The 27350-nt window shown below is 55.9% G+C and overlaps 9 protein-coding genes across 9 annotated transcripts; 5 read left to right on the forward strand and 4 right to left on the reverse strand.

Annotated features, from left to right (window-relative positions):
* Positions 1-2279: 2279 nt before the first annotated feature.
* SODALDRAFT_220675 (S-adenosyl-L-methionine-dependent methyltransferase) lies at positions 2280-3948 on the forward strand. The gene is made up of 3 exons (XM_028607335.1): positions 2280-2684; positions 2775-3025; positions 3160-3948. The coding sequence occupies exons 1-3, from the start codon at positions 2451-2453 to the stop codon at positions 3932-3934; spliced, it is 1260 nt and encodes a 419-aa protein (XP_028464307.1). The 5' UTR covers positions 2280-2450; the 3' UTR covers positions 3935-3948.
* Positions 3949-4334: 386 nt separating this feature from the next.
* SODALDRAFT_341358 (Phosphotyrosyl phosphatase activator) lies at positions 4335-5966 on the forward strand (the record flags this gene model as incomplete). The annotated part of the gene is made up of 2 exons (XM_028613031.1): positions 4335-5381; positions 5508-5966. 2 exons carry the CDS (start codon positions 4335-4337, stop codon positions 5964-5966), a joined length of 1506 nt encoding a protein of 501 aa, XP_028464308.1.
* Positions 5967-7753: 1787 nt separating this feature from the next.
* On the reverse strand, positions 7754-9430 carry SODALDRAFT_315413 (hypothetical protein). The gene is made up of 2 exons (XM_028609291.1): positions 9177-9430; positions 7754-9109 (listed from the first exon to the last, which is right to left on the reverse strand). Exons 1-2 carry the CDS (start codon positions 9350-9352, stop codon positions 7864-7866), a joined length of 1422 nt encoding a protein of 473 aa, XP_028464309.1. The 5' UTR covers positions 9353-9430; the 3' UTR covers positions 7754-7863.
* A 561-nt stretch (positions 9431-9991) lies between these two features.
* Positions 9992-12619, forward strand: SODALDRAFT_325831 (voltage-gated potassium channel; the record flags this gene model as incomplete). Its single annotated transcript, XM_028610026.1, has 3 exons — positions 9992-10086; positions 10286-10444; positions 10534-12619. 3 exons carry the CDS (start codon positions 9992-9994, stop codon positions 12617-12619), a joined length of 2340 nt encoding a protein of 779 aa, XP_028464310.1.
* A 934-nt stretch (positions 12620-13553) lies between these two features.
* On the reverse strand, positions 13554-15926 carry SODALDRAFT_262113 (hypothetical protein; the record flags this gene model as incomplete). Its single annotated transcript, XM_028607456.1, has 3 exons — positions 13554-13952; positions 14091-14933; positions 14991-15926. Coding segments are annotated over 3 exons (2178 nt in total), but the record flags the coding sequence as incomplete, so codon positions are not given.
* Positions 15927-17108: 1182 nt separating this feature from the next.
* On the reverse strand, positions 17109-19757 carry SODALDRAFT_282105 (hypothetical protein; the record flags this gene model as incomplete). Its single annotated transcript, XM_028608321.1, has 4 exons — positions 17109-19254; positions 19321-19433; positions 19525-19591; positions 19714-19757. 4 exons carry the CDS (start codon positions 19755-19757, stop codon positions 17109-17111), a joined length of 2370 nt encoding a protein of 789 aa, XP_028464312.1.
* A 659-nt stretch (positions 19758-20416) lies between these two features.
* Positions 20417-21451, forward strand: SODALDRAFT_299431 (NADH dehydrogenase). The gene is made up of 2 exons (XM_028608869.1): positions 20417-20829; positions 20900-21451. The coding sequence occupies exons 1-2, from the start codon at positions 20475-20477 to the stop codon at positions 21406-21408; spliced, it is 864 nt and encodes a 287-aa protein (XP_028464313.1). The 5' UTR covers positions 20417-20474; the 3' UTR covers positions 21409-21451.
* A 669-nt stretch (positions 21452-22120) lies between these two features.
* Positions 22121-23190, reverse strand: SODALDRAFT_335603 (hypothetical protein). Its single transcript, XM_028612504.1, has one exon. The coding sequence runs from the start codon at positions 22892-22894 to the stop codon at positions 22550-22552; it is 345 nt and encodes a 114-aa protein (XP_028464314.1). The 5' UTR covers positions 22895-23190; the 3' UTR covers positions 22121-22549.
* An 86-nt stretch (positions 23191-23276) lies between these two features.
* SODALDRAFT_220851 (hypothetical protein) lies at positions 23277-26243 on the forward strand. Its single transcript, XM_028607337.1, has 2 exons — positions 23277-23337; positions 23410-26243. Exon 2 carries the CDS (start codon positions 23580-23582, stop codon positions 25983-25985), a length of 2406 nt encoding a protein of 801 aa, XP_028464315.1. The 5' UTR covers positions 23277-23337; positions 23410-23579; the 3' UTR covers positions 25986-26243.
* The last annotated feature ends 1107 nt before the right edge of the window (positions 26244-27350 follow it).

The raw sequence follows: 27350 nt of genomic DNA on the forward strand, positions 1-27350 counted from the left end.
TATACGTTGTACCCGCCTGTTTGAATACCATATCTTCCTTACCTACTTTGTACGAAAAAGTACATGTATGTATGAAATGCCGCGGAAACCCACTGGCCAGGGTCAAGGGTCAGGGGTAAGTTCTACGTTTCTACTTATCCGAGTTCCATCGTGATCTCGTATCTTGATGTAATGGGCTCATTGTATCCATATCATAGTACATTGATCCCAGCCGTATCATAAGATAACACATAAGATCATAAGATAGGCATCCGCGCATAGTGAGGTGTGATTAGATGCCAACTGCCGACGGCGAGACTTGATTGATCCCTGTGTCGGGTCCCGCCTTTGGCCTGTCGTCGGCATAATAAGTGGCTTATTATAAGTAACATAACCGCATGGTCCGCAAGCGAGAGACTTAATCAAGTTCAGGGGGAGGAATTTATAAATTATGCCGCGTGGTAATAGGTAATATTATTCGTACTTATTTATGAACACCTTATAGGCCTCCACCCCTCTACGGTGTACAACGTATGCATATGAGCATCGTGTCTTACAAAGTACGGCACGAATGCAGTTCACAAGGTGAAGGAAGACCCGGGCTCAAATGTTTCAAGACGATTGATACCGCGGTTATGGTTCATGACAAGAGAACACCTACTCGGCAAATCCTTCGGGGTGAAGAACCTGTTTTGAATTCATTCGTGGAGATACTGTATAAGGCGATGAAACGGCTGATCGGATCACTGGACCCAGTCTTCATATGAGTCCTGGGACGGGCACATGTTCTTCAGTGCATGTGTGTACGTTGTATGCAGCCATCAAACCGAGGAGATGGGAGATGGGACAGACAGTTCAATAACTATGAAAAGTAGGTGAGATGTGATACCCCCATGGCAGGGGAATTGCCCCCCACTCCTTTGCTTTATTCGTGGTGTACGTTGTATGTACAACGTGTGAAGCGATGAGAGGATAAGCGGATGAAGAATTTTGAATAGGTAATGGGGGTGGCCCGGGTGGGGGCGAAGCTATGCAGAACCGGTGGCCGGGACAGGGGTCGGGGGCGCGGCCCGTTGCTAGGGGTTCAGGAAGGGGGTCCCTTGTCGGTCCGGTCACGGATTGGGGTTGTGCCGTGGTCAACCACCGGACTGTTCGTGTCCTTTTCTCCGACTCGTGTCCAGCGTACAACGTACAAGTACAACGTACCCCGAAAGCCCCCCCGGCCGGCCGGTTGTCCGAGTGTGACCTTCATTTACCAGGTGCTACAAACTACAATGCTTTGTGTTCAGGAACTGGGGACTTCGCAACTGAGACAGTCAAGAGACCAAAATCCGGGGGGATTTCTGTTGCGTGCATCCGAGTTGTATTAGTGTTTTACTTCGTACATATGACCCATAAAAGCCTGCTCTTCTTGATCTCTACAAAGGGCCTGTAATGTGAAACATGCAGTTTTGAAAGCTGTTTCTGTACACTACAACGTCTACCGAGTACGTTGTGTATGGCATACAACGGTAGTCCCGCGGGTTCGGGCCCCCAGGATTATCCGCATATTCCCCTTTCCAAAACGGCCAAAGTGGAGAGAATATGCACCGTTGCAGTCTCTGCCTCGCCAACCACGTCCAGACCGCCACGTCCTCCTATATGTGAGATGTGATGAATATAGCGACCTCCCCACGTCAACCCACTCCGATGTCCGGTACATCCAAGCCGGATGCCCTTCCGGGACTATGAACCCCCCCTGAACTACGTCCACTGAGGTTTAGTGCAGAAGTACGCCCTCATGCAACTTGCTTCCCCGGAGCCGCTAGTTCAAAAAGGCCCTGTCCGGCAGTCCTTTTTGTTTCGGTCTTTTTGCGCGTGTGTGTGTTTTTTTATCTCCTCGTCAAAAGCGTCTGCCGGTTTCTCAGTCTTTTCCAAGTGAGGCATGGCTCAGTCTCTCTCTGGTTTTCGCTCTCCACTCTTTGTTTTACAACGTACCTCTCGAACACACGTCTCGACAAAGACCCTGGTTTTCGCCCTCCCCGTTGGGGGCCTCCCCGCTTCTCGCCCCTCTTCAGGTGCAGAAGACAGACCCAGGCGCCGATAGCAAGCTGCGGCGCCAAGGGGTAAGGGGTAGAATATCAGGATGATAGCATTGATAGGCAAGCTTCAGTAACGTCTCGCTCTGGATGGCGATTCGAGGGGTTGGTCGAGTGGAGACGTATAAGTTGCGCCCATACACAACGTATTAGAATGACTGGGGTCGTGTCGCGGGAAGAAGCTTTGTTCAAATTTCCTGCAAGTCCTTCCTGCATCGAGAGTCTTTCTTCCCATCCAAGCTTTTGCTCTTGTTGCTTTTGCTACCCTTACCTCGTGCTTCCTTTCACACACACACACCCCTTGTCTCACCGCAACATCGTAAGCAGGTGCATCAACCAACCTTTACCCTCGTCGTCAAAAACGTACAGCGTAATCCCAGCATCCCTTCCAACATGGGTTCCGTCTCCAACAACGGCGAGGCCAATGGCAACAGTTTCGACGTGGCCGTGGCCCTCAAGGCGGCAGACCCGGAGAGCGTCTCTAGCCTAGCCAGTGAGATCGCTGCTCTCGGCAGCGGCTCGGTCGAGCATGACGAGGCTCGTCTAAAGCTCCTGAAGAAGGCACGATCGCTCGTCCAGGCCTTGGAGACTCCCCGAGAGACCATGATTAAGCATCTTTGGGCTCAGGTTAGAAGTCCCCTCACCCACCCCCCCTCCCCGGTCCCGGTTTCCTCACTCGTGCCCAGAAAAAAAAAACACGTGCTGACAATGGGTTAGCCCACCCTCTCGTCTGCCCTCTCCATAGGCGTCGAGTCCGGCCTGTTCACTTTGATGGTGCAGAAGCGAGGTCCTTCCACCGTCGAAGAGCTCGCCGAGTCTCTGAAGGCGAGCCCGCTACTGCTGGCCCGTCTGCTTCGTCATATTGCTGCCATGGGTTACTTGAAGGAGGTGGGCGAGGACAAATACGAGCCAAACAACTTCACCAAGTCCCTTACCATCCCCATTATTGGAGACGGTTACCCTTGCATGTAAGTGCCGATGCTGATGCTGATGCCGATGCCGGTGACGATGACGATGCCGATCTGCCCCTGTCAAATCTCGGCTGTTTTACTTTGTACGTCGTAAAGCCACCGTGCTGACAAGCACTGACCGGTCCCTCCAGTCTCGGAAGCTTAGTCCCCGCCGCCTCCAGTCTGACGGGGTACTTCCTCAAGAATGGCTACGAACCCCCGTCGGACCCCAAGGCGGGTCCCCTGCAGGTGTACTGCAACACCGAGATGAACTACTTCGAGTACGTCCAGGCCAACCCGCCATGGGGCAAGTACTTCAACCACCACATGGGCGGCTACCGCCAGGGCCGTCCCTCGTGGATGGACGACGGCTTCTTCCCCGTGCAGGAGCGGCTCATCGACGGCGCCGACACCAGCTCCCCCGAGTCGGCGCTGCTCGTCGACATCGGCGGCAGCATCGGGCACGACCTGGACGAGTTCCGCCGCAAGTACCCCGACGCGCCCGGGCGGCTGGTGCTGCAGGACCTCCAGCGCGTGCTGGACCAGATCGTCGAGCTGGACGCCCGGATCGAGCGCGTGGCCTACGACTTCCACACCGAGCAGCCCGTCAAGGGCGCGCGCGCCTACTACATGCACTCGGTCCTCCACGACTGGACCGACGAGGTGTGCGGGAGCATCCTGGCCCAGGTCACCGCCGCCATGAAGCCCGGATACAGCAAGCTTCTCATCAACGAGAACGTCATCCCCGGCACGGACGCCGACTGGCAGGCCACGGCCCTCGACCTTGTCATGATGACGCTCTTCTCCTCCAAGGAGCGCACCGACGCGGACTGGCGCAGGCTCCTCGGTAAGGCGGGACTCAAGATTGTCAATATTTGGGGCAAGGGTGAGGGCGTGGAGAGCCTGATCGAGTGCGAGCTGGCTTGAGGGGGGTGTGGTAATGGGCGGTGACAATTTACATCATGCCATGGTAAATACCTAGAGGGTAATCATGATATGAGTGAGGATAAAACGATGCAGATGAAGAGAAATGAAATAAATATTCTTGTACGTGAATTGTGATGTCGTCGTTTCGCTTGTGTGAGTGACCCAGTCGATGTACTCTCAAATTGTGTTACGTAATACAGTGCATTATGTAATACATAACATGTCCCACTGACTAAGCCACTGACCTCATCTCATCCCAGGTCCTAACTTTCCCCTTCGACGAACCCAACTCCCACCTCAACCGACACGGAGATACAGACTCCTCAACATCTCTCCATTCTCACCGTTTTCTCCCATAAACGGTACAATCACGAACGTCCTTTTTGCTTTGCCAGAAACCATGAATCCACCCTCAACCAGGCCGTCCGACCGGCCGTCCATTCCAAGCCTTGAACTTCTAGACCCAAACACCCACCACGTATTCCAGCATCCAGCGAAACGCATCAATGAAGGCCCCGACGTGACACCCTTCCTTACCACAAAAGCCTACCGTGATATTGGCACTTTCATTCTACAACTGAACCGCTCCCTCTGCCCACGCCGTGTCCTCTCCACAACAACCGGAGAGCCAAGGGAAACAATCCAGACCTTCCCTCTCACCTCCCTACCTCCCGAAGACGCCCTCCCGACCTCTATCCGATCCCTCCGTCGGCTTCTCAAGGAGGCCGAGTCACTCATCGATCTAGCACCTCCTGACCCTGGGCCCCGCCGCTTCGGCAACGTCAGCTTCCGGAAATGGGCTTCCCTCCTCGAAGAGCGCAGCTCCGCCATGCTAGACGAACTCCTCCCGCCTTCCATCCTCTCTTTCGGCAACCCTTCCCCCGACGCCCTCCAGGCGAAGGATGAAATCACCCCTTACCTCCTCGGCAGCTTCGGCAGTCCGCAGCGCATAGACTACGGAACAGGCCACGAGCTCTCCTTCCTCGCCTTCCTCGCCTGCCTCTGGAAACTGCGCTTTTTCTCCCCCGGCCCCTGCGACGCGGAGGAGGAGGAAATCGACCGTCTGATCGTCCTCGGCGTGCTGGAACCCTACTTGACGGTAGTCCGCCGGCTGATCCTGACCTACACCATGGAACCCGCCGGGTCCCACGGCGTCTGGGGTCTCGACGACCACTCTTTCCTCCCCTACATCTTCGGGTCCGCCCAGCTGACGCGGCCGATTGCCCAAGGGGGCGACGAACCCATGCCGACGGAGGGATCCGTCCGCGGGGCGCCTCGCACGGAGAGCGTGGTCAAGGCCGACACGGTGGCGAACTGGCGCGAGAGTAACATGTACTTCTCCGCCATTGGGTTCATCAACGATGTCAAGACCGGGCCGTTCTGGGAACACAGTCCCATCCTCTTTGATATAAGCGGCGTCCGCGACGGCTGGGGCAAGATTAACAAGGTACGTGGAGGTGGTGTGTCATTTTTCAATTTTTTTTTTTGTTACTTGTTATTTGTTATTTGTTATTTTTCAATTTTTTCCTTTCCTAAGAAGAAAGAGAGACAACTAACGCCCACAATCCGACAGGGCATGGTCAAAATGTACAACGCAGAAGTCCTCTCCAAGTTCCCCGTAGTCCAGCACTTCCCCTTCGGATCCCTCCTCTCCTGGGACCAAGACCCGGACGCCACCCCGCCCGCCCACTCCATCCATGTCTCTCATCAGCCACCCTCTGCCACCAGTGGCACCGCAGCTCCCTGGGCGGCAGGAGCAGCAACACGCATGCCCCCGCCCATGGGAGCAAGGGGACCGGTCCCTCCCGATGGGCCTGGTATCCCCTACTCCCGCGCTCCGTGGGCCGGTTCCTCCAGCAGCAGGGCGACTCGAGGACCATCGTCGACAATGCGGCCCCCTTCGCTCCCGCAGACACAAACGGGGGCCGGGCCGGGTACTGGGCCGGGAAGCGGCGGGAGAAGAGGAGGGGGAGGTGGCAGCGGCTCGACGGATGCGCAGATTACCATCACAAAGGCTCCCTGGGCTAAATAATGAAGCATAAAGGGGGTGACGGAGTGGCACAGCTCAAGGCGGTGACATATTACGACCACTGGGCCAGACAGTAAGCGAGAGCCGACAATCCAGTGCGTATTTGTGGTCACCCTTCCAATGCACCTGGGCGACGTTATCGGGTAGCCAGTCTAGGTACGCTGCTGAAGACGATGGCTATCTCAGCCAACACGGTTGCTGCGAAAACGATTCTCGTGGCGATGCGATGACGCCAAGACATACGTCCTCGACACGGGCTACTACCATTAGTATTATTTCACGGGATGCAGGAAGTAAGTAGGTCACAAGTATTCGCATTAGGTAGGTGGCCTAGTAGGGAGGCGAAGTACAACCCCGTCGCAATCCGGTCTCGGTCGATGGCAGACAAGCCCTTGAGGTCGAGTTTCTTTTCTTTTCTTTTCTTTTCTCCTTTTTTTCTTCCTTTTTTCCCCCCGTCTCGTTGGGAGGCCTATGGGCTTATTTCCCAGCAACCACGAAAGTAACCACGTCCTGAGCCGTCGGACGGTATGATGTTACTTGAGATCGGGCTGAAAAGCAGCATCTATGTTGAACAGCTTCGGAGCATCAGGGAAAGGCTCGCCGGCAGCTGGCGGGGGTCACCCAGGTCAGCAGCACGTTATACCTGAACAGGGACCGCATAGACGGGTACGCAGCAGCGTGGCCTAACGTACCCTGGGTGGTAGGCTTGAGCTGGGTATAATTGACGGTGGGGGGCTGGGCAGCGGGAGGCTCGGCCACGACTTGTCAACGTGTCAGTAGAACCGAGGTGGTGGTAGAGGGGTGATAATCCGTCCCAGTGAGGGCTCTGTCAGTTCTAGGCTTACCGGGCTGAGCATGCTCCTTTCCCTTGGCGGTGACATTGGTCTGGGCCTCCTGCTTGCGAGACTCCGGCTTCTTCACCTTGCCATAAACCTCCTTGACCTTGGCCTTGAGGTTCTCGACGAGCTGAAGCACTACAGCGCGCGAGGGAGAAGAATGGATTAGCTTGGGCACGCACACGCAGTGGAAAGGGAGGCCGGCGCGGAGGGGTCTCTGGTAAAGCGATGTATGGATAACGTCTCGAGGCAGTTGGACGTAAAGAAGGAAAGGTTCGCATTTTCTTCGTGAGGAGTGCTCTTGGGGACGCTTCCCGCTCTCGAGGAAGAAGTGTCTTGCCTGATCCGCGACCACGACACCAGTTACTTCGGACCCGACCGACAACCTGCTGGGATGCTTTGCTTATACCAGACATGGTGCAAAGATTTCGGAACGAAACCTGTCGCAGATGGGGTAGGAGACGGAGCGGTAAGCGGATCAGTAAGGACGTCTCGAGGTGAGTTTTGGGCTTGTGGGTTTGGCGGTTTGTGGGTTTGTGGGCTTGATAGTTTGGTTATAGGAAGAGTGCGAGAAGTGAGAGTGTATAATGTAGGCAGGAAGGTATAGTACAGGGCCTCAAGTCACGGGTTTCTCCAGCAAAAATCATGAAGCACCTTTACAGGGGTGCCATGTCCCGGTCATGGGATGCAGGAGAACATAGTACAGAGTACAGTACAGAGTGGTATCAGTAAGGTATCAGACGATGATGGATCGGAAGGAGTACTTTGGAGAGACAAATCGGAATAGGAAGGGACCTGGCCAGGTGGTCAGGTAGCGGGAGAAGGAAGGTTTCGTTCTCACACCCTGTGGACCTGCTACATGTCCACGGTCCAAGTGATACACGGGACAACCATATAAGCCAGACGGTACCGAGATGTCTTTACCATACGGGGTGTCGAGCGGATAAGCGGATAAGCGGATCATCGTACTCCGTATTTGGATCAACTTCGATTGACGCCATAAACAATGGCGCCGGGCTGGGTGTCATGGTTGTACATCGTACCTGTCGTACCTTATCGCATCATCATAACGATATGCGCTCCTCAAGCCACCGTCTTACCAGCTCTTCTCCCCGCTCGTTCACCTCCATGACCATCTGCTCCGACTTCGGCTCCCCGACATCCTCGACCCGAACTCTCGATTTCACCACCTCATCCCCGTCGCCCAAATCCTCATCCCACTTCATCCGCAGCGGGATTTCCAACTTTTCCAAGCTCCGCCTCATCAGCCCAGCCAACTCCGTCGCCTGTGCCTCGAAGTGGTTCCCCCGAACCTTCCGCCGCCGTCTCTTCACCACCACCGCATCAGGAGACGAAGCCCCAGTCTTGGTCGTCGCCGCCCTGCCGTTCTTCTTCTTCTCCTTCTTCTCCTTCTTCGCCGAGGTGGTGGAGGATGAGGAGGAGGAGGAGGAGGTCCTGGGCCCCGCCACCTCGGTCGCGTCGTGCAGCAGGAGGCCCGCCGGGATTTTCAGCGTCGATTTCCGCGGGGGGAACACGAGCGCGCTCCGGCGCGGGGTCCTGAACACGCCCGAGGACGCCATCAGGTCGGCGGGCGAGCCGTGGATGCCCAGGGCCGCGAGCTTGTCGATCATGGCCGACAGGGCGTCCGTCTGCGCGAACGAAGGCGGCACCAGCATCCCCGACGTCTGGAAGAAGAGGCTCGGGCTGACGAAGGGGTCGAACAGGTCGGCCGGCGACTTGAACCACACGGGCATGTGCTGCTGGAGGAAGCGCATCGCGCTGCCCTCTGCCGGTTGCTGCAGCAGCGGCGTTGGTGAAAGAACAGCTGCAGCTGCAGCAGCAGCGCCGGCGGGCTTGTTGATCTTGTGCTCCGGGAGGAACATGGTCCAGTTGTAGATGCCGTTGTAGGCGATGAAGCCCCGGATCCCCATGCGCGCGTGGCTATGCGACTCTGTCAGTGCGAGAGACGCGGCCAGCGTGGCGCCCAGGTAGGCCCCGTGCACGTAGACGTCGCGGCGGCCCACGCTGGGGGGGGATAGGTTCTCGGTGATCCACTTGTAGGCGAAAGAAACATCGTGGAGGGGAGTGGGCCAGTGAAGCGGCGTGTCGAAGTCCCCGACGACTTGGGCCGTCGCAGAGGTCTGGCCTCCCGCGAGAGAGGAGGGTCCCGTCCAGCGGTAGTTGATGACAGCAGTAGGGTACCGACGCAAGCATGTCGGACGATAGGGCAGGGCATCTGCCGGCACGGCAAATGGTGGGAGGTGGATCAAGAGCGGCGTCGAGTCGGGATGTTTCGACAGGTCATGGAAGCTAGATCACGAACGTCCAGGTAAGTATAAGAAAAGACTGCGAGAGTCGACTTGCTCGCACAACTCACTCTACGGTGACAAACCCGGACGAACCGCAGCGCACCTCGACGCGCTCAACGTCCGATGCAGACGCGGACGACGGAGCCGTGGACGAAAGTCGGTGAAAAAGTTGCCCCGGCCATTGTCGCAAATTAGTGCGGGCACGATATGTTCTCAGACTCCGAGACGGCCATGTTGACTTCATTCCCGACCCGGAAAGTCATAGATGTAAGTTGCCATCGGTGACTAGGGAGTACGTTTTTTTTTCTTTTCTTTTTTTCTTTTTCTTTTTAATCCATTACGCGCATGCAGATGTACAGTAAAAGCTACCTAGATACCTTGTACATTACAAAAGTAGCCCAATATCACGCGTTGTATAAGGTAGCTACATACTATGGGACCAAGCCGCCCGGAAAACACGGCAAAGTCCGAAAACCGGGTCCGGGCGGTAGTACTGCTACGAAGGCAAGGCTTGCTGTTAATGTACCTAGGTACGCAAATAAAGTGGGCCAGTGTCAGTCACACGGATACGTAAGTAGGTACCTAGAGAAACAGGTATAGAGATAGAGCCAAGGGGACAGACATATGCCAAGGTGAGAAGACAGAGAGTGTGTTTGGTTTGGGATTTCTCCCCTCAAGATCGTTTCGTTTATTACTTCAACTGCAAGAGCAGACATAGATCTATCCTGTGTCGTCTAGTGGATATGGTATGGGACATGGCGAGACCAGCCATGTCGCACGTCACGTCCATTTATTCCCCGAACCGCGATCTTGTTAGATAAATTCGCCGTCGCCGTCGCTGTCGCCGTCGCTGTCGCCGTCGCCGTCTTCTCGTCACCTCCCCATGGAGGTCACCCAGGTCGACGACAAGGACGTGAAGGGGATCGAGAAAACACATCAGAAGAGGTTCGAAAATGACATTGCTCATCTATACCCGAGGTATGTGGTGGCCATCTACTGGGTTTCAGTCGCCTTCTCCCCCCTCGATCTGAACCTGAACATGAAGCTTTAGACCACTTCATGTATCCCATCCGTTCCCCTCGGATCATTCAAGGTAGAGAGACCATTCAAGATAGAGAGACCATTCAAGATAGAGAGACCATAACTGACATCAGCCTCTCGCTCATCTTTCTGCCAGTCGTTGGTGGTTTGCCTCGTCAGCATTCCCCATGATTGCCGGCACCCTCGGGCCAGTTGCCTCTGCCTTTAGTATCTGTGCCCTGGCTCGACCCTGGCGCCAACATATTCCCCCGGGAACTTCTATTACCGATGCCCCTTTCGTTGATGATCCTATATGGTATGTATATTCGGCCGAACCGTCTCTTCCCTTGAACCGCCGACGAAACATACGGCTCATATGAGATGTCTTCTCCCGCCCCCCCACAGGCTCACCGTTATCAACGCCGTCCAACTCGTCGTCGCCGTCATATCCAACCTTTTCCTCCTCATGAACATGGCCCGGCGAATCCGTTTCTCCATCGCCCAGCCCGTCACCATCGTCGGCTGGTACATCTCGTCCATCCTACTCCTCTCCCTCAACGCCACCGCCTCCGGCCCTCTCGCCATGGTTCCCCCCGAGCACTACGTCCTCTCTCAAGCCTACTACTACGGCATTTTCGCCGCCGTCCTTTACTTTGTTGTCGCCTCCCTCATGGTTGTCACCATCTGGGGTGCCCTCGCAAAGCACTACTCTTCCGACTTCCAGCTCACCTCGAGCCAGCGCACTCTCATGCTCCAGACCATCATGTACCTGAACTACCTCCTCCTGGGTGCCCTCGTCTTCTCGGTACTTGAGGGGTGGACGTATCTTGACGCCGTCTACTGGGCCAACACCACCCTCTTCACCATCGGCTACGGCGACCTCTTCAGCGTCACCGGAGCCGGCCGGGCCCTCCTCATTCCGTTTACCTTGTGTGGCATCATCAACCTAGGTCTCCTCATAGCATCCATCCGGAGCCTGATGCTCGACCGCAGCCTCCGGAGCCTGGACGCGCGCATGACGGAGAAATATCGTCTGAGTCGCATCCGCCACATGATCAAGAGCGGCAAAGATGCCATCCTCCAACCCATTCTCTCTCGCCATGGTCCCAACAACACGGAAACAGACCCAACCGTCCCAACCGTCCCAACGCACCACCCTCACCATCATCAACCGAACGGACCACCGAACGACGACGGAACAAAGGGTAATGACAGCCTCGACCCCTCCCCCTCCCCCCTCCCAAAGACCGAGTACGAACGCCGCAAGCACGAGTTCCTGCTCATGCGCCGCATCCAACGCCGCGCCTCGCATCGCCGCCGCTGGCTCGCCATGTTCGTCTCCTTCACCGCCTGGCTCCTGCTGTGGCTCCTAGGCGCCAAGATCTTCCAGGAAACCGAGAAGCACTACCAAGGCTGGTCCTACTTCGACGGCTTCTACTTCGCCTTCGTCACCCTCACCACCGTGGGCTACGGCGACCTCACCCCCGTCAGCCCCGCCGGCAGGGCCTTCAGCGTCTTCTGGTCTCTGCTCGCCCTGCCGACCACCACCGTCATGATCTCCAACGCCGAGGATACCGTCGTCCTCGCCATCAAGACCGCCACCATCGACCTGGGCAACATCACCATCTTGCCCGGCGAGCATAGGGTTCGCTACGAGTTGAAGAGAATCCTCTCCAAGCTTTCCGGGGGCGCCTTGTTTCCCCGCCCAGCCGAGGAGGATGAAGAGGAATGCGTCGACGGGGAGAATGAGAAGGAGGATGACAACGAGAAAAAGGTTACAGCAGACAGTAGGAGAACAGACCTCGAGTCTCTTGCCCCCGGGTCTTCGACAGCAGATCCCATGCCGCCCTCTTCGTCTGACGCCCACCATCAAGCCACATCCGCCTTGGCAGCCGGTATATCTTCCTCCTCCGCCGCCACACCCTCACCCTCCCGTCGTCCCTCCTTTTCCAAACGCGATCCCACCGCACCCCTCCCCTCCTCGCCCGCCGACTACCACTACCTCCTCATCGCCGAGATCGCCGCCGTGCTCCGCGACACCCGCCGCAAGACACCAAAACGCTACACCTTTGCCGAGTGGGCCTGGTACCTCAAACTCCTCGGCGAGGACGAGGCGAAGCCCCACACCCATAGGAAAGCCACCGCGCATCCCCACGACATACGCGGCGGCGGCCTCGCCAGCCTAAGACTTCTAGACTGGTTTCGTCCAAGTCGTCATGGGGACCAGACGGCGGTGCATCAGCGGGGTGACGGCGGTCAAGGTAGTCAAAATCAGAGCCAGGTCCTGATCCAGAACCGGCATGGCGAGGGTACCAGTCCCCCCGACGACCGTGCAGGGAGGTCCGTCAACGAGGCGGACAAGTGGTCGTGGGTAGGGCACCAGAGCCCCCTGCTCGGCAGCGAGGAGGAGAGCCAGTGGATTTTGGACAAGTTGACGGAGAAGTTGCGCCTTGAGCTTGAGAAGGAGAGGCATCCGAGGGATCAACCGTAAATGATACGATACTACGATAACCCCCCCAGCCAGGTTTGGGGACAGTCTCTGGGACAGCATGAGCTCATGACCATGACCATGATCATATATGATGAGAGATAGACGAAGCGCATCAAAGTTGGGAAAATCCAAATCTCATCATCTTCTGACTTGTAAAGCAACCGCCTGTGACAAGCTGGCTACAAACTCGTCGACTGTCTGGTCCCTCTATCAGGGGAAGTACGATAAATAGCCCCTGAAAACCATCATAGAATGACCAAAAACCACCATGCGCCGACCATCCAGATACTGTCCCCTATTCCGACCCTGCCGCTGGAAGGTAATAGACTGCGGCGCAGGACTGACTTCTTCCCACACTTTGTCCCCGCCCCCCCCCCCCCCCCCCCCCCCCCCCCCCTAGAACCTCATCTAGTTTTCCATGTATTCGTACACAGCAAGCCCAAAGCCCTGTAGCGCGTCCCCCTCGATCTGACGTAAAGCAAGTCGAACCATACCTGCAGCCAAAGCCCTGTCTCTCTCAAGCAAGGAGACAAGATGGGGGCAGATAGCCCAAAAATAACGTCCTTTTCCCTTTTTCTCTTCTTCCAGGATGCTTTTCTGTTTTTCTCCGTTGCCATCATAGAAGAGACGAAATCCTCCTCGCAGTCCACGACAAAGCCCCCACAACAACAGCAACCAACCGCACGCAAACCACCACAGCCTGCACGCAAAGCAACAGCACAACCCTCTCCACCAGCAAAACGATCCCCCTCACTACCGGGGGCACCACCAAAGCGGCCCCCTCCCCACCGAGTCCGAGTCCGAGTCCGCCCCACAGCTGCCTGCCCAGCACCAACCCCGGAAACACCCCGCCGGCACGGCCCCGAGCCGCGGCGAACGCGACGCCCCCGGCCCCAGCCGCGACGGTCAGTGCTAGTCAGCGGGGGAGGTTCGCAAGCAGCAGGCGACGGTTGCGCCGGATCACCTGGTTGAGGCCCTTCTCGAGCTTCTCCGTCTCCTTCCGCGCGAGCTGCAGCGCCCCCTCGGCGTCCTCCACGCTCATGAGCGCCAGGCCCGCCAGCGGGGGCATCTTGTTGTTGTTGTTGCTGTTGCTGTTGCTGTTGTTCCCCGAAGACGAAGACGCACCGTTGTTGTTGCCCAGCTGGTCCCGCGCCAGGGGCTCGAACCGCGCCGCCGCCTGGTCAAAACCACCTCCTCCAAACGGCGTCTCGTCCTCCGGCACGTCGCGGAGCGCGGCCGGTCCGCCGGCGTCTGCCGAGTAGATCCCGGCCCCGGCTGCGGCGTCGTGGCCGTAGATCCAGGGGGCCAAGGAGTTGAGGCTGGCGGCCGTGACCTCGCGGTGCATCGACGCCACCGCAGGATTGTCGAGCGCCGAGGCAGACGCAGACGCAGACGCAGACGCAGAAGAAGAAGAAGTAAAAGAGGAACCGCCCGGGCCGGCTTCGCCATCCTTGGCAGTACCGCCTGGTACGGCGGCGTTGGACTTCCAGCTCCCGGGAAACCCTAGGTTGGCCGTTCCCAGCTTGAGGCGGGGCAGGACGAACTGGTTGATGTAGCTGATGGCCTCCTCGCGCTGGAGCTTATGGAGGGGATCGTCGGAGAACATTCGCGCTTCGGCCTTGGGGTGCGGTGGGAAAAAGGACGGTGGTCCGTTGGGCACGGCGCGGCCCTTAATCAGGGAGAAACCTGCGTGGCGTGACTGGTGTCGCGGCGCCACGAACGAGTCGGGCTGGTCGGCCGCCTGGGCTACGCGGTTCTGGTAGAAGAGATATCTCTGCTCTTCCCCCTCGGTTAGGTGGCGTACGCAATCACCGTTTGGCGTCAGAAGCACGCGGTGGTTGTCGATGATCTTATGCACCGGCCGACCCGCCACAAGCGTGGCGTGGTCCTGTTCCGAGAGGAAGCTCTTAGTAGACGGGGGCGGGTTGTCCGGGTCCACGGTTATGGCGTTAGCATTGCTTGCCCACTCGCCCTTATGGCTGTCCGCGTTCACAGGCTTGATGAGCTCCAGGTACTCGGCCTGCGGAGCCATGCCGACGCGGACGAGATCATGGTACACAACTTCCGGGAGCGTCTTTGGGTTGTCGCCCATGTCCTTTGGCTTGCCCGGTTCCGAAGGGGACTCGGGAGGATCTTCTTTGGGCGAGACTGCCTGGTTCGAGTCCTTCTCCTTTCCATTTGCTTTAGCTCCGTTCATCTCACCCTTGGCTTTCGGACTGGCGACCGGTGTAGTATCCGAGTCAGCTTTCTTCGGATCGGCGGCCTGTTCTTCCACCTCTGGCTCTTCGCGCGCCGGCGACGAAGCGGCAGGTTTCTCTGCTTCCTCCTGTCCAGCCTGGGCCACGGCCGCGTCTGCCGATTTCTGGTCAACAGCCTTCGCAACAGGCGCAGACGGCTTTTCCTTCTTTTGCTTCTTTTTACGTCCAATGATGGGTGCGATCTCCTCCGGTTCAGCAACTTTCGGAGCTTCTTCGATGGTCGCCGTCTTCTCCTTCTGGGCCTCCTTGCGCGCCTTTCTCTGCTGACTCTTGGTCGTCTTTCGCACGGGCGCCGATCCCACCTTCGACGGCGGCGGCGAACTGGTACGGGAGACCGAAAAGGAGGCCGAGATGATCGACGCGCTGTCGCTGACGTCTTGGCTTCCCGGGGTCTCGGGACGATGCGAGCCAGACACTGCGCGCACGGCCGCGTTGAGGAGCAGCGTGCCACCAGATGGCGGCTGCGGAGGATGTTCCGTCTTCGGCGTGTTGACAACTCGCAGCGTCTTGGGCGCCGACTTCACGCCGGGCGATGGTGCACTCATGGTCGTCGGGGTGGGCAAGGCGGGAAAAGCGGACGCGTTGGACTTGTCGGACACGGCCGATAAGTCTGCCGTGGACTTGGGCTGAGGAGCGGGTGTTGTGGCAGTCGATGTACTAGGCGGAATGCTGACAGTCACCGGTAAGGGTTTCTTGCTGGAACCCTTAGTTTTCGTGCTCTTTGTCTTGGCCGTATCTGTCTCTGCAGAATCGCCCGCGGATGATGCCGGTTCAACGTGGGACCTCATGCTCAAGACAGGCGTTCCTTTAGGCGTTGCCATGGTCGGGATCGCAGGCGTTGATGCGCGCTGTGTGTTCGTGCTTTTGACTGCGTCCAGGGCAGGGAAATCCTCGTCCTGCAGGATGTTCTTCGCAGCGGCGGGCGACGCATAATGTGACGCAATATCCCTTGATAAGCCGCTTTCCACAGCCAGAGCCTTGATGTTCTTCTTGGCCTCCGAACCGGGGACGGCCTTGAGAGGCGTCTTCTCTGGCGTGGAGGATTCGACAGCTGTTTGGCCCTTGGGACCATGAGGAGTCTGGGTTCGAAGGGGGTTCGGAGGAACCGACGTCGATGGCACCGATACTTGGCGAGAAGCCGGCGAAGGATGACCGTGGGGAAATCCTAAACCAGGAGGAGGGGTCGGGATAGCCGGAGTACTGGTTGAAAGAGTGAGGCCATAGACGCCTGGCGCAACCCAAGTTGGGATGGGCGTCTCGTCGGCCACTAGAGCATCAACTGAGCTTGTGGCCTCATCTAACGAGGGAAGAAGTTCGTCATCTAAGAAAACCCAGTTAGCAGCCAAAACCTCCTCTAATACTTGCGAGAAAAGAAAACAGCTTAACACAGCCTGTGCATGCAACAACCCCCACCTAAACCCCAGGAGCAAGAGCACAAGGAAGCAAGTCTTATATACATGGTTCTGACAGTTTACAGGGCGAGTCACAACGGCTTTCCATCATCGTCTTCCGTGCTGAGGTGCTTTCAGAGGACTTCCACGATGCAAAAGCGTAGGTCAAAGAGCACAGGGCCCCCTTTTCTTGAGAGTGCTGGTGCAAGATGCTATATTTTGACCAACTGTCTCTTCCCGTCCTCAGTGTTGAGACGGTTCTGCCGAGTTAACGTACATCTGGGGACTGGACTGGGAAGACGATGATGGCTTGCCTGACGTGACCCGGTGTAACCAGGGGGAAGAGAAAAAAAAAAAAAGGGGGAAGGATGATGATGGGTATGAGGTAGAAGAGTCGATATGACGAGACGAAAATCGCTGCGTACTCCGAGGCCACAAAAGCGAACAAAACGCCGATGCAAGCCTTGCTGTTTCCCAGAGTGCTCCATATAGTGTCCGCAATGCTCGTTGACTCCGTGTGCGCATGTTGTGAAGAAAAGGAGTGAAAAGAATGCCACTGGACCTCTTTAAAGGAGACCTGACTTCCTTTTGCCCTGTGAAAAAAGCCAGACGATGCCCTCCCCATATCATATGTAGTACATGGCCGTGACGTGAAAAACAAACAAACAAAACAAAACCAAACATAAGAAGAGATCTGGGACAGCCAGATAAGGGGCTCTCGATCATCTTCAGCGCACCACCACGAAAACAAAGGAAAAGAAAAGAAGAACCATCCGACCTTTGTGCTCCTGCTCCTCATTATGCTGCTGCTCCGGCCGGCTCCCCCATAGGCTTGGTTGGCTACCATCCGGACCCCGGGAACCGAGTGTTGTACATCATATTAGGATTGTACCCACCTTGGCTCTGACCTCCGAACAGGCCCTGCCCTACTCCGGCGTTGCCCTGCTGCTGTTGCTGCTGCTGCTGCTGTTGCTGCTGCATCCTGGCTTGCAGGATGCTCGGGTCCGCAAGATCGACTAAGCCACCTCCCCCAGAGGAGGAAGTGTTAGCATGTCTGTGCTTCTTCCCCTTCTTCTTCTGTTTCGTACCAAAGTCTTGGTATGCTCCGGCCGGGTTGCCGTAGAGCGACGCCAGGAGGCCCGAAGCAGGAGCTGGGGTGGAGGAGGTAGAGGGTGGGTACTGATTAGAAAAAGAAGACAAAAACTCACGCTTTCCGACTTCATGTGCCTGGCTGTTGCCTCCACCGCCGCCGCGGCCGCGGATCAGACTCTGAAGGAGCTCGGCAGAATCTTTAGGGGCTCCGGCAGCCCCGAAACCTGCGCCGCCACCATAGGTATGGCCCTGCCCGAACATGTTGGGGGGAGTCCCCGTCGACTTGAGTCCCGGGGGAGGTCCGGGTATAGAGTTTGAGTAGTACTGGCTACCCGGCTGCGAATGGAACGTGGACGGCATCATGGCCGACTGCTGGGCCATGATCCTCGGGTTCGCAGATACTTTCACGGCCGATGATGCCGAAGTGTCATTAGCAAAACTGTATCTCGATCCTTGACGATTGTGCCCCGCCTGCTGCGGGCCGACAGACGAGTGAGGAGTCGCAATTCCGGGAGGAAGATGATCGCCGAAACCGCTGTGCGAACGCATAAAAAGTTGCTGTTGCGGAGTCATTGTTCGGTTTCCGCCAGAGTTTGATGCCGCCGCGCCCTGTGCAAAACTTGGGTTGATGGCAGCAGGTCCGAGCAACCTATCACCTGCCCCACGTTGGATGGGTGGCTGGGTGCTTGGCCGTCGGTCGAAGGCAGAGTCATGTACGGCGTCCCGATCTTCAGGTTCACCTCCAAGCGCGAGGCTGCCTCCAGTTTCAGGTTCGCCCTCGGATGCCTCGCGAGCTTCACCTTGCTCCTCTTGATCGACTGCCAGACGCGCCTCTTCCTCCTCCCTCATGGCTCTTCGCCTCTCCCCGCCGCGGGGATCGAACATGGGAGGTATACTATCGACTTGTGTCTGATCAGTTGCCGTGCAGGTAAAAGGGCAAGCTTCCATCGCCTTGAGGATGGCCTTTAGGATATTATCGGGCAAACTCCTTTGCTTGGTAGTGGGGGAAGCTTTAGTTGCCGCGCTCGTCGTCCTTATGCTTGAGGGGGTCGAGCTTCCCTTCGGGGCCGCGTCGGTGCCTTCGGATCCGTTCTCGGCCGTAGCTGGCACCGATGTCGAGATGGCGGGGCTTGAGGCAACACCGCTCGTTGCGTGACTGCCTCTGCGACTTCGCTGGGGGTTCCGAGCCCAGTTTGCAGACGACGGGAGCGCCGATCCGTCACCGCCGTTTTCTGACCCTTCTTTGCTTGAGGTGCGCGCCATAGGCTGCGCCGCCCCGACTGGCACTGACGGGGCTGGTGGTGCGGGAGAATTTTGTTGGCGAGAAGCAGACCGCGCAGTGCCACCGTTGGGAGGCAGTGGTCGTTGCGTGTTGATACTGTTCATGGATGAAAGGTCTTGACGGGTATAGCTGTCCTCCTCGTCCCCAAGCTCGTGAAGAAACATGCACTGGCGATTCGTGCAGTGTTCATGACGCAACCAGGCCGAACAATACTTAGTTGTCCCAAGTTGAGCACGGAGAATCCGGTCACCGTTCTGGGAGCCATTCACAGCCTGGATACATCGTTGAGCATCCTCCTTCCTCTCGAACGTGACATATATGCCCAGCGACTGGTTTTGTCCGTCAGTGCCCTTGCGGTTGCTGATGGATATCTTTTGGATGTTGCCGTATTGACCGAAGAATTCGGGTTTGCGGAGAGTCTTCAGCAGTTCGTCTTCGCGAACTGTGGGTGTCAAACCGGTAACGTAGACGAGGTTCTTCTGCACTACGCGGACGCCAACGAGGTTCTTGCGATTTTCCTTTTCGGCCTCGCGTTTTTGTACTTCTTTTTGCCTTTGGTCTTGGGCGCGCTTCTTCTGGTTTTTGCGAATATTTGCGCTGAACTCGGCAACCCTGTGGTGGGACAAGTCCGTTAGCTTGGCAAACGAGCTTCTCCAAGGAAGAAGAGGTATGGCTCACTCCTCAGGCGTCACCACCTTCCACTGTATAGTCTTCTCGTCGTATGGTCGTCGGCACGCAGGACAAAGTCCATTCATGTTGTTCTTGATGTTGTTGAAGCAGAACTGACAGACCTGGAGAGAGTAAAGCCGAGTTAGGTGTTGTCCGGAGGCAGGAATGAGAACGGGAATGGAATCGGAAATGAAATCAAGAATGGAATCGTACCTGATACCCACAAGGGCAAGGCTTAAAGCTCCGATCCGAAAGATCAAACTCCTCGATACACAGCGGGCTGCCGGAGAGATGTGTCAGCATTTTGACTGTTGGGTACCGAATTCGAACCTGATCCGATATCCAAGGTCGAGGGAGTCGCGCCAAACGCGCCGGTCGCGTAGTGTTTTAGAGGGAACCTACCAAGTATCGACCTCATCCTCGATAAAAGAGTCTTGGGGGGCCATGATGTGTGTTCCTCGAAGCGATGTAACAAGAAAAGAAAAAAAGAGCGTGGTAATCTCAGTGTTCGGGGTATCTGTAGGTATGTGCGGGTTTGGAGAGATGTTGAAAAGATGGAAAGTGCCAAAGCCTTTCTTTCTATGGGTTGGCGGGTAGAGGCCAGCCGATTCCGGGCTTAGCGTGGGGTCACGTGATATAATTTTCTATTCTGGCAGGCAGACTGGTTCGGAGGATAAAGAAACGCCCCTCTTTGGTGATATCGCACCCTTGGGGATTCGAGGACAGGACGAAGATAACCAAGGGAACGGATCGTAGCTTTCTTTCCTTTTTCCTTTTTGGCTTCCCTTTTTCTTCTCTTTTTCTGGGAATCCCACCAGGGGTTCGGGGGTTCGCTGATATTGTATGGAAATGCTCGACGAAGAAGGTGAAAGTGCTGAGGGTTGGAAAAAGCCAGAGTGTTGCAGAACAAGTTTTATGGTGGAAAGGAAAGTGAAGAAAATTGGACGGAGTGTGAACAGAAAAGTGGCAAGCGCAAAACGACCGTATCGATGGGCAAAAATGTGTTGCGAGGTTAATCACACACCTGGGGCAGGTGGGGTGGGTCTAGCCGCTACCGGTGTTTCCAAAATGCCGAATCGTCAACCTCAACTCGCATCTCCGGTACGTACGATTGAAGCACGGTTTCTTCCAGACATTCTCACCGGCCACCCGCACACACCACGATGGCGACCAGACTCTCCCGTAGCAGGGCTCTCGCTGGCCTGCGACAAGGTCGCGCCAGCGAAGTGCGGTGTTTCTCGACCTCAATTCCTCAATTGGCTGGGAACCCCGTCGGCCAGCCGAAAGATGCCCCAAACCCACGCATGGCTCCCCGTGAGCACGTCGGCAGCACCCTCAAGGCCCCCATCGTCAACCCGGCCGACAAATATGCCACAAAGGCCGATAACCTACACAAGTACGGTGCTTGGCTGATGGGCTGCATGCCCAAGTATATCCAGCAGTTCTCTGTCTGGAAGGACGAGCTCACCATCTACATCTCTCCCTCCGGCGTCATTCCCGTCTTCTCTTTCCTCAAGTGTAATGCTTCCCTCACCGGGTCCCCTCCATGCCACGCTCGCGGCACTGTAGTCTGACGTTCGAATCTTAGACAATACCTCGGCCGAATTCACTCAGGTCAGCACCGTCACAGCCGTCGACTATCCCACCCGCGATAAGCGCTTCGAGATCGTCTACAATCTCCTCAGCGTCCGCCACAACGCCCGCATCCGCGTCAAGACGTACGCCGACGAGGCGTCTCCCGTGCCCAGCATCACCAGCCTTTTCGCTGGTGCGAACTGGTTCGAGCGCGAGGTGTACGACCTGTTCGGCGTCTTCTTCGCCGGCCATCCTGATCTCCGTCGTATCATGACCGACTACGGCTTCGAGGGCCACCCTCTGCGCAAGGACTTCCCTCTCACGGGCTACACCGAGATTAGGTACGACGAAGAGAAGAAGCGCATCGTCACCGAGCCCCTGGAGCTCACCCAGGCCTTCCGCAACTTTGAGGGTGGCTCGACCGCCTGGGAGCCGGTTGGTCCCGGCGAGGACCGCAAGCCTGATACTTTCAAGCTGCCGACGCCGAAGCCGGAAGAAAAGCCGGAGGAGCCGAAGAAATGAATGGGAGGCGATTGTGTACATACTTAACACGTCCGATGCGGCTTTAGAACCTTCAATTTGTACCAACGTCTCTTTGTTGTTCGTTTATTATCCGTCTTCTCGTGTTTCTTATACATGTGTGGTGCACTGTATCAACTTTGTCCTGTGATTAAGGGGACATCTCGGAAGATGGTCGACTGTCTGGCTCGGGCCAAACTAGGTATGTTCTTCCGTTTTCTTTGTCTTAAACTGTTGCTTAGGCCTTGAGGTTCCCGTCATCTGTACCTATGAGGGCGGCATTGTCTGCCCAGCGCATTACTTCATATCGAACGGTTGGCCCTCGTACTATGGTATAGTTGAGACGAATCCCATGGCCAAAGCACTATCAATGTCTAACGTCGGTCGGGACCATGGCGAGCTGGCTCCAGACGCAGGACTTTGTCTAGGATGATCTTTACATCTAATGTTCAATTTGCGCCCGTACCGTGGCTGATAAAACTTTACAATAATGTCCACCGAGAGAACTCCAAGGGAATAGTCGTTTAACGACGCGGGACCCGGATGGCATTGGCATGGAGAAGTGAGTATGGCGACCATAAGGGGTGACATCAGCTCAGACAGTAAGCCGTGGAGTGATAGGCAAATAGCAAGATATCCAAGTGCTACACCAGGGTATTGTACCAGCTGAGTAGCCAGGTATCCGTACAGCCAAACGATGGAAGAGACGATTCAATGCGGATACATCAAGTCCATTGCTATTTAGCGAAACCACTAACGCCCCCAGGGGGCCAGTGCTATGTCCTTAATCGCCAATAGAATCCGGGCATTTGTGTCCTGGAGCCGGAATTCAGGGTGTCTCTTCAGAAACCCACGTTCTACTAGGAGTAGAAATGCCCGGAGAGGAAAATGGGCATCGTTCCCCGCGTAATGTAAGTTTCTGTACGGACACGCGAGCCGGGCGAGCGTTTTCTCTAGACTATCCCGTTTGTCAGGTCCGTCATCGCCTAGCTTCCCGGTATCGAAAAACCCTAGAAGTCGAGGCGGAGGTTCGAATCCCAAGTCTCTTAATACGCGCCTCTCTGTTGCAATGTTATGTCCGATAAAGATGAAAGAACGGGTTGAGGGCAGGAGATCGTATACAGCTGCTAGGAAATCTGATGGCTTATGAACGACCATTTCGCCGAAAAGGTATCCCAGAAGCGTTGCGAAGATACTCAGGGGTGCCCGTCGCAAAAAGATAGGTCTGAATTGGGGTGGTTGCATGTGAGCTGAGCCAGATAGCATCATCGCGGCCTCGGAGAAGTCGACTGTCAAGCACGGCAATACCCATCTGCGTGCATACGGCCGCGTCGATACTTGTTCGGTTAAAGATCTCGTACTTCTCAAAGTCGATGGAGATGAGTACCGCATCTTCTGGAATGCCTTTGACTGGTTCACGACTCGTTTCCGTACCATGGGAGAGACCCAGAAGGGGGAAGGTACTGGGAATGGGAAGCCAGGTCGTCATCGTAGGCGGCCATTGTGAGTTTCGCAGCAGTGAGTTGTAGTCGAGGTTGGTCAGGGGCGATCGGGCTACCCTGGTAGGTAGGAAGAGGCTGAGGTTGAAAGTCTCGATCAGAAGTTCTAATCGGCCAGAGCTCGTGTAGTCTTGTATCCTGTCGTATGAAGTGGTGATTGAGGTAAGGTTAATGGGTTTGTTGGTTGAGCCTGGGTGGTTTCGGTCACACGCACTTATGCTGGATTTGGTAAGTTAACGTGATACTATGACAATTGCAATTTATTACTGTCTGTCCAGATTCCAACTGTCTCGATTCTTTGTTTGTTTTCTCTTCTTTCTTTCCTTTCTTCTTCTTTTATTATTATTATCATCATTATTAATTATAGGTCTCTGTGTGAGTTACACTAAGTATTGTGCTTGTCCCCACGAAGAACCTTACCTAATTGCATAAGGTACCTACGGTACGGGGACATGGGGCAGCGACCTATCTTAATTAACCACTTTCGTGATGTCATGCCCTAAAGGTGTGTACCTAGATCCTCCACGTGAACGCGACGCGTCGTGATAGTGCTCCCACTCCGACTCCGATTCCGATCCAGAAATCATCACTTAACAAGGGGGTAACCGATACCCTATCTTACGAATTACCACTGAAAGGCCCGACCCTCATCTCTGTCCACCTGTCATTATTGCGATGGCCCCCCAGACGCGTGCTCGAGGGCAGCCAGCGCCGGAACGAGTTTACCATTCAAGTCCTGCGCCAACTCAACAACAGCTCAGATTCGCACCACGCAGAAAGATTGTACGGCGCTATGGCCGCAATACCAATACCCCACGGCGCCAGCAACTGGGGGACCGCGGGATTGAACGGGACGGCGGACCTCAGCCGGGCAAACGCGATTCATCCCCAGATCAGAGCACGTTAACCCAAATGGGCTGGGCCCAGACTACAGTCGTGCCCGATGAACTCGAAGATCACACGGCGCCTTCTACCCGTCGGAGCAAGAGGCGCAAGACGGAGGGTGACTGCCCAAGCCCCTCTCCAAAAAGCAAATACCACACTCAGACTTTGACTCAAATGTCTTCGTCGCACCCCGAATGGTCCTTCAGTAAACTCGACAACGCAAAGGCCCAGATAGAGGACTCCGAGGAGGAGAACCTAGACATTGTCTTTGGGGACGATGCTCAGGAAAACATGACCGGAGGCAATCGAACCAGGACACCGTCTGTTGTCCCTCAGACACCGACGAACAAGCGCGTTCGTCTTGAGATACCTTCGTCCCTGGATTCGCCCATCACTCCCATGTTGGCGAGATATAGCCAGGTACCAAACCGTTCTCCGCTGAAGGACAAATCCACAAATGTTATGTCTCCCCTCCCAAAACTTTCGACGACACCGAAACGGCCCCGCACTCTTGTGATCGAGGATTCATATGCAACCACCGTCACTAAAAGCCCCGCGTCCTCCGTCGGGAACCAGCCCATCAACAAGCGACCGACACCGACGGCCAAAACTGTCCGATTCGTCACGCCTCACGCGGCAGAACTCAAACAGGAACCAGGATTCAGTCAAGCACCAGCCAGTTTGGTTCTGGGAGAGGCTAGTGCGTCTGTTGACGAATTTGAAGTTGCCACAGAAGCGCCAGAGAGCCCCTCACCACTTCGGCGCCGGAAAGTCTCCGAGCGCGTGATTGCCGACTCGGAAGACGAATATGACAACCTTGACGAGACTGACGATCAGGAGGATGGGGAAGAAGACTATGGAAATGTTGGCGAAGAGACCCAACTCCTTGTCCATGGGCTACTGGCCTCTTCTGAGAAGGAGACCTCCGCCTCTGCCTGCCAGGAAAATAGCCCGAACCACACGACAGGTCCGCCCCATCAAAGAATCACTGGGCCATGCAAATGCAACGAACTAGACACGGTGCAGCTTTCGCCCCCCCGCCGCTTCTTGCGGTCTACTCGTAAAAACGCTCCAGCATGTGCTCAGGAATCGACCAGAGATGACGATTTCGAAACGACACCAACACAAGCAAAAGCTCCAGTCGCTACACAAGGATTAGAAAGCCAGCGAATACCGCTATCTGCTATTCACGCCATGGGTCCTCAGACGGATCGCTCAGATATCTTCATCTCGATCCATCCCGAACACGTTGACCAAATAGTATCAGGCAAGAAGAACCACGAGTTCCGCAGCTACCGGATCCCGGCAGTCGTCACGCGGATGTGGATTTATGTGACCGCTCCCGTCTCGGAGCTCAGATATATGGCCCGCATATCGGCCGCGAAACAGCCGGGTGAGATTAAGGACGAGGAAGGGCTTGGTAATGCTGAATTCAACAGGCGCCGGTCAGGGGCTGCATTCGCATACGAACTTCTCGAGGTTTATCGGCTCAACAACCCTGCGTCGCTTGATGAAATGAAGGAGCATGGCTGGCTCGCTGGACCTCCCCAAAAGTACAACTATGTGCCCCCAGCCGTAGTGGGACATCTTATGGCCAACTTGCGCTGTTCTCTATCAGACAGAGAGGAGGATGAGGATGATGTCGATAGGCAATCCATCGTGGCGAATGAAAGCGGGGCTGACATGCCGTCCTCGCAACTCGAATCCCATGGGCCCACCGAAACGGCGACGATCTCAAAGGAGGTCACAAAGCAAATAATGAGCGAGGCCACACAGCATCGCTCTTCCCAAGAGGAACTCACTATCGTACCATCGAGCCAAGACGACGTCCCACGAAGCCACAGCAGCCCTCGTCCGCAGATCACCGGCCTCCCGCCTCCCGCTCGGCTTCCGAACACAACACCCCGGCACACGGTCTGTCCGTCACAGGCGACGACGGTGAGCCAGCTGTCGACACAGGAATCGCCCTTTCCTAGACCAGTGCCGCGGCCGATGCGTCACTCCTCGTCGAGCCTCTTTTTACAGGACACGGAAGACGACGACAGTCCCATCCAGCTTCCCCCGGCAGACTTTCAGCTGCATTCATCACAGCTCCTGACTAAGAGTCAGATGCTTCCGGAGAGCTTGATGCGGGAGGATGATGAGGTTGAAGAAGCAGTGGACATTGTGTACGACTCTGAACGGGAAGAGGGCTGAGCCCTCTCCCACGGCTACTTGGCTGATACATAGTTCAAAGTCGCCAAATTCTCTGAAGTGACCGGAATCGCTACATGAGGGATGGAAAGTCTCGTTGGGTATGTCATTTAACAGCTCTCAGAGTTGGAAATCCGTCCTACGGGGTAGTGGCGGAAGTGACATAATTATACAGCGTCATCGTGCTGACTAGTACTGATTCGGTGCGAGTGAAGCATACCTTTTTACAATCGACTCCCACAATCCCGCCACCCCTTAGAAATGTCGAATTATCCTCCTAATTCGGCCTCTACTCCTCAGGATATAATTGGCCCAGATGTTTGTTTCCGCGGCAGCATTCCTGTGGTGTGAAAGAGGATATGTGGCTGGGAAGGGCTGCCCGTTGTCAGAACCCTAGATGCATGTGATGATGTCTCACAGGGGCAAGATAGAGACCGGGCAGGGTCCAAGATTCAGCCTGGGGTTCCTGGGTTCTGGATCCTCACGCCTCTTTGCGACTAGGAATTTTACATGTCTTGACTAGGTTCCCATTTGGAACTCGGAGATCTGAGAAACTTCGTGTCTTAGATTTACCAGTTCCACCGACGACGGATTTGGTTCAGCAGAGTCAAGCAACAGGCGCAACGGACCCGTATAGAGTGAGGATATTGATGGGTCGGTGTCCCATCCCGTGTCAAGCATGCCAGAGCGAACACCTCGAGGACCGACAGGACGAAGTGGCAGGGAGACCCGCAGAAGAAAATGGGCAGAAGCATTGGTATACCCAGGGGATTAGGTAGATGGTCTACCTTATGCCGTAGATGATCAAGAAGGCATCAAGGATAGTCTAGCTTGAGACTATGATGTTTCCTGAGCTTCTAGAAGCTGGAGGATGGGAGTTTTTATCCAGTTATCAGCTCAATATTGTTCTCTCAGTCGTGAGACTGGCGTAAGGGACAGTGAGAATCTGGTCTATGGGCAGCGGCGGGATGACATTGATTGGAAATCATTGCTGCGTTTAACTTCGCCTGGTATATCGAATCTGAGCAAATATCATGTCCAGTACAGTACCTACTAATAGATGCATAATCAAACCGAGATAAATACCATACGAGGTCTACCTATATTTCGGTGTGGTCTGTACATCGCGTGGATGAGTGGCACGTGACTCTAAGTGTTCAGACGTTGTCATGGTTCCACCCCGCCTCGAGGGGGGTCGACCCAAAGGACAGGTAGGTACCTAAGTACCTCTACCCGTCTCGGTCACACCGGTGGATGGCGTTCCCGAGCCCCGAGAACGTGGTGGAGCAGAATACCCAGTTTGATTACTCGAACGCCATTGGTGGCGCAGCGGTAAATGGACGGTACTTGGGCTGACCGTCAACGGTC

This window comes from Sodiomyces alkalinus, assembly GCF_003711515.1.
Source record: "Sodiomyces alkalinus F11 unplaced genomic scaffold SODALscaffold_9, whole genome shotgun sequence".
NCBI lineage: Eukaryota > Fungi > Ascomycota > Sordariomycetes > Glomerellales > Plectosphaerellaceae > Sodiomyces > Sodiomyces alkalinus.

What these genes read in the sequence shown, in the direction of transcription:
- SODALDRAFT_335603 (XM_028612504.1), bottom strand. Translation starts at nt 22,894, where the DNA reads ATGACGACCTGGCTTCCCATTCCCAGTACCTTCCCCCTTCTGGGTCTC.
- SODALDRAFT_299431 (XM_028608869.1), top strand. Translation starts at nt 20,475, where the DNA reads ATGGCGACCAGACTCTCCCGTAGCAGGGCTCTCGCTGGCCTGCGACAA. An exon ending in CGTCTTCTCTTTCCTCAAGT is followed by an intron (nt 20,830 to 20,899) that starts GTAATGCTTCCC and finishes TTCGAATCTTAG; the next exon opens with ACAATACCTCGGCCGAATTC.
- SODALDRAFT_315413 (XM_028609291.1), bottom strand. Translation starts at nt 9,352, where the DNA reads ATGAAGTCAACATGGCCGTCTCGGAGTCTGAGAACATATCGTGCCCGC. An exon ending in TCCGGGTTTGTCACCGTAGA is followed by an intron (nt 9,110 to 9,176) that starts GTGAGTTGTGCG and finishes TTCGTGATCTAG; the next exon opens with CTTCCATGACCTGTCGAAAC.
- SODALDRAFT_220675 (XM_028607335.1), top strand. Translation starts at nt 2,451, where the DNA reads ATGGGTTCCGTCTCCAACAACGGCGAGGCCAATGGCAACAGTTTCGAC. An exon ending in TTAAGCATCTTTGGGCTCAG is followed by an intron (nt 2,685 to 2,774) that starts GTTAGAAGTCCC and finishes ACAATGGGTTAG; the next exon opens with CCCACCCTCTCGTCTGCCCT. An exon ending in GGAGACGGTTACCCTTGCAT is followed by an intron (nt 3,026 to 3,159) that starts GTAAGTGCCGAT and finishes CGGTCCCTCCAG; the next exon opens with TCTCGGAAGCTTAGTCCCCG.
- SODALDRAFT_220851 (XM_028607337.1), top strand. Translation starts at nt 23,580, where the DNA reads ATGGCCCCCCAGACGCGTGCTCGAGGGCAGCCAGCGCCGGAACGAGTT.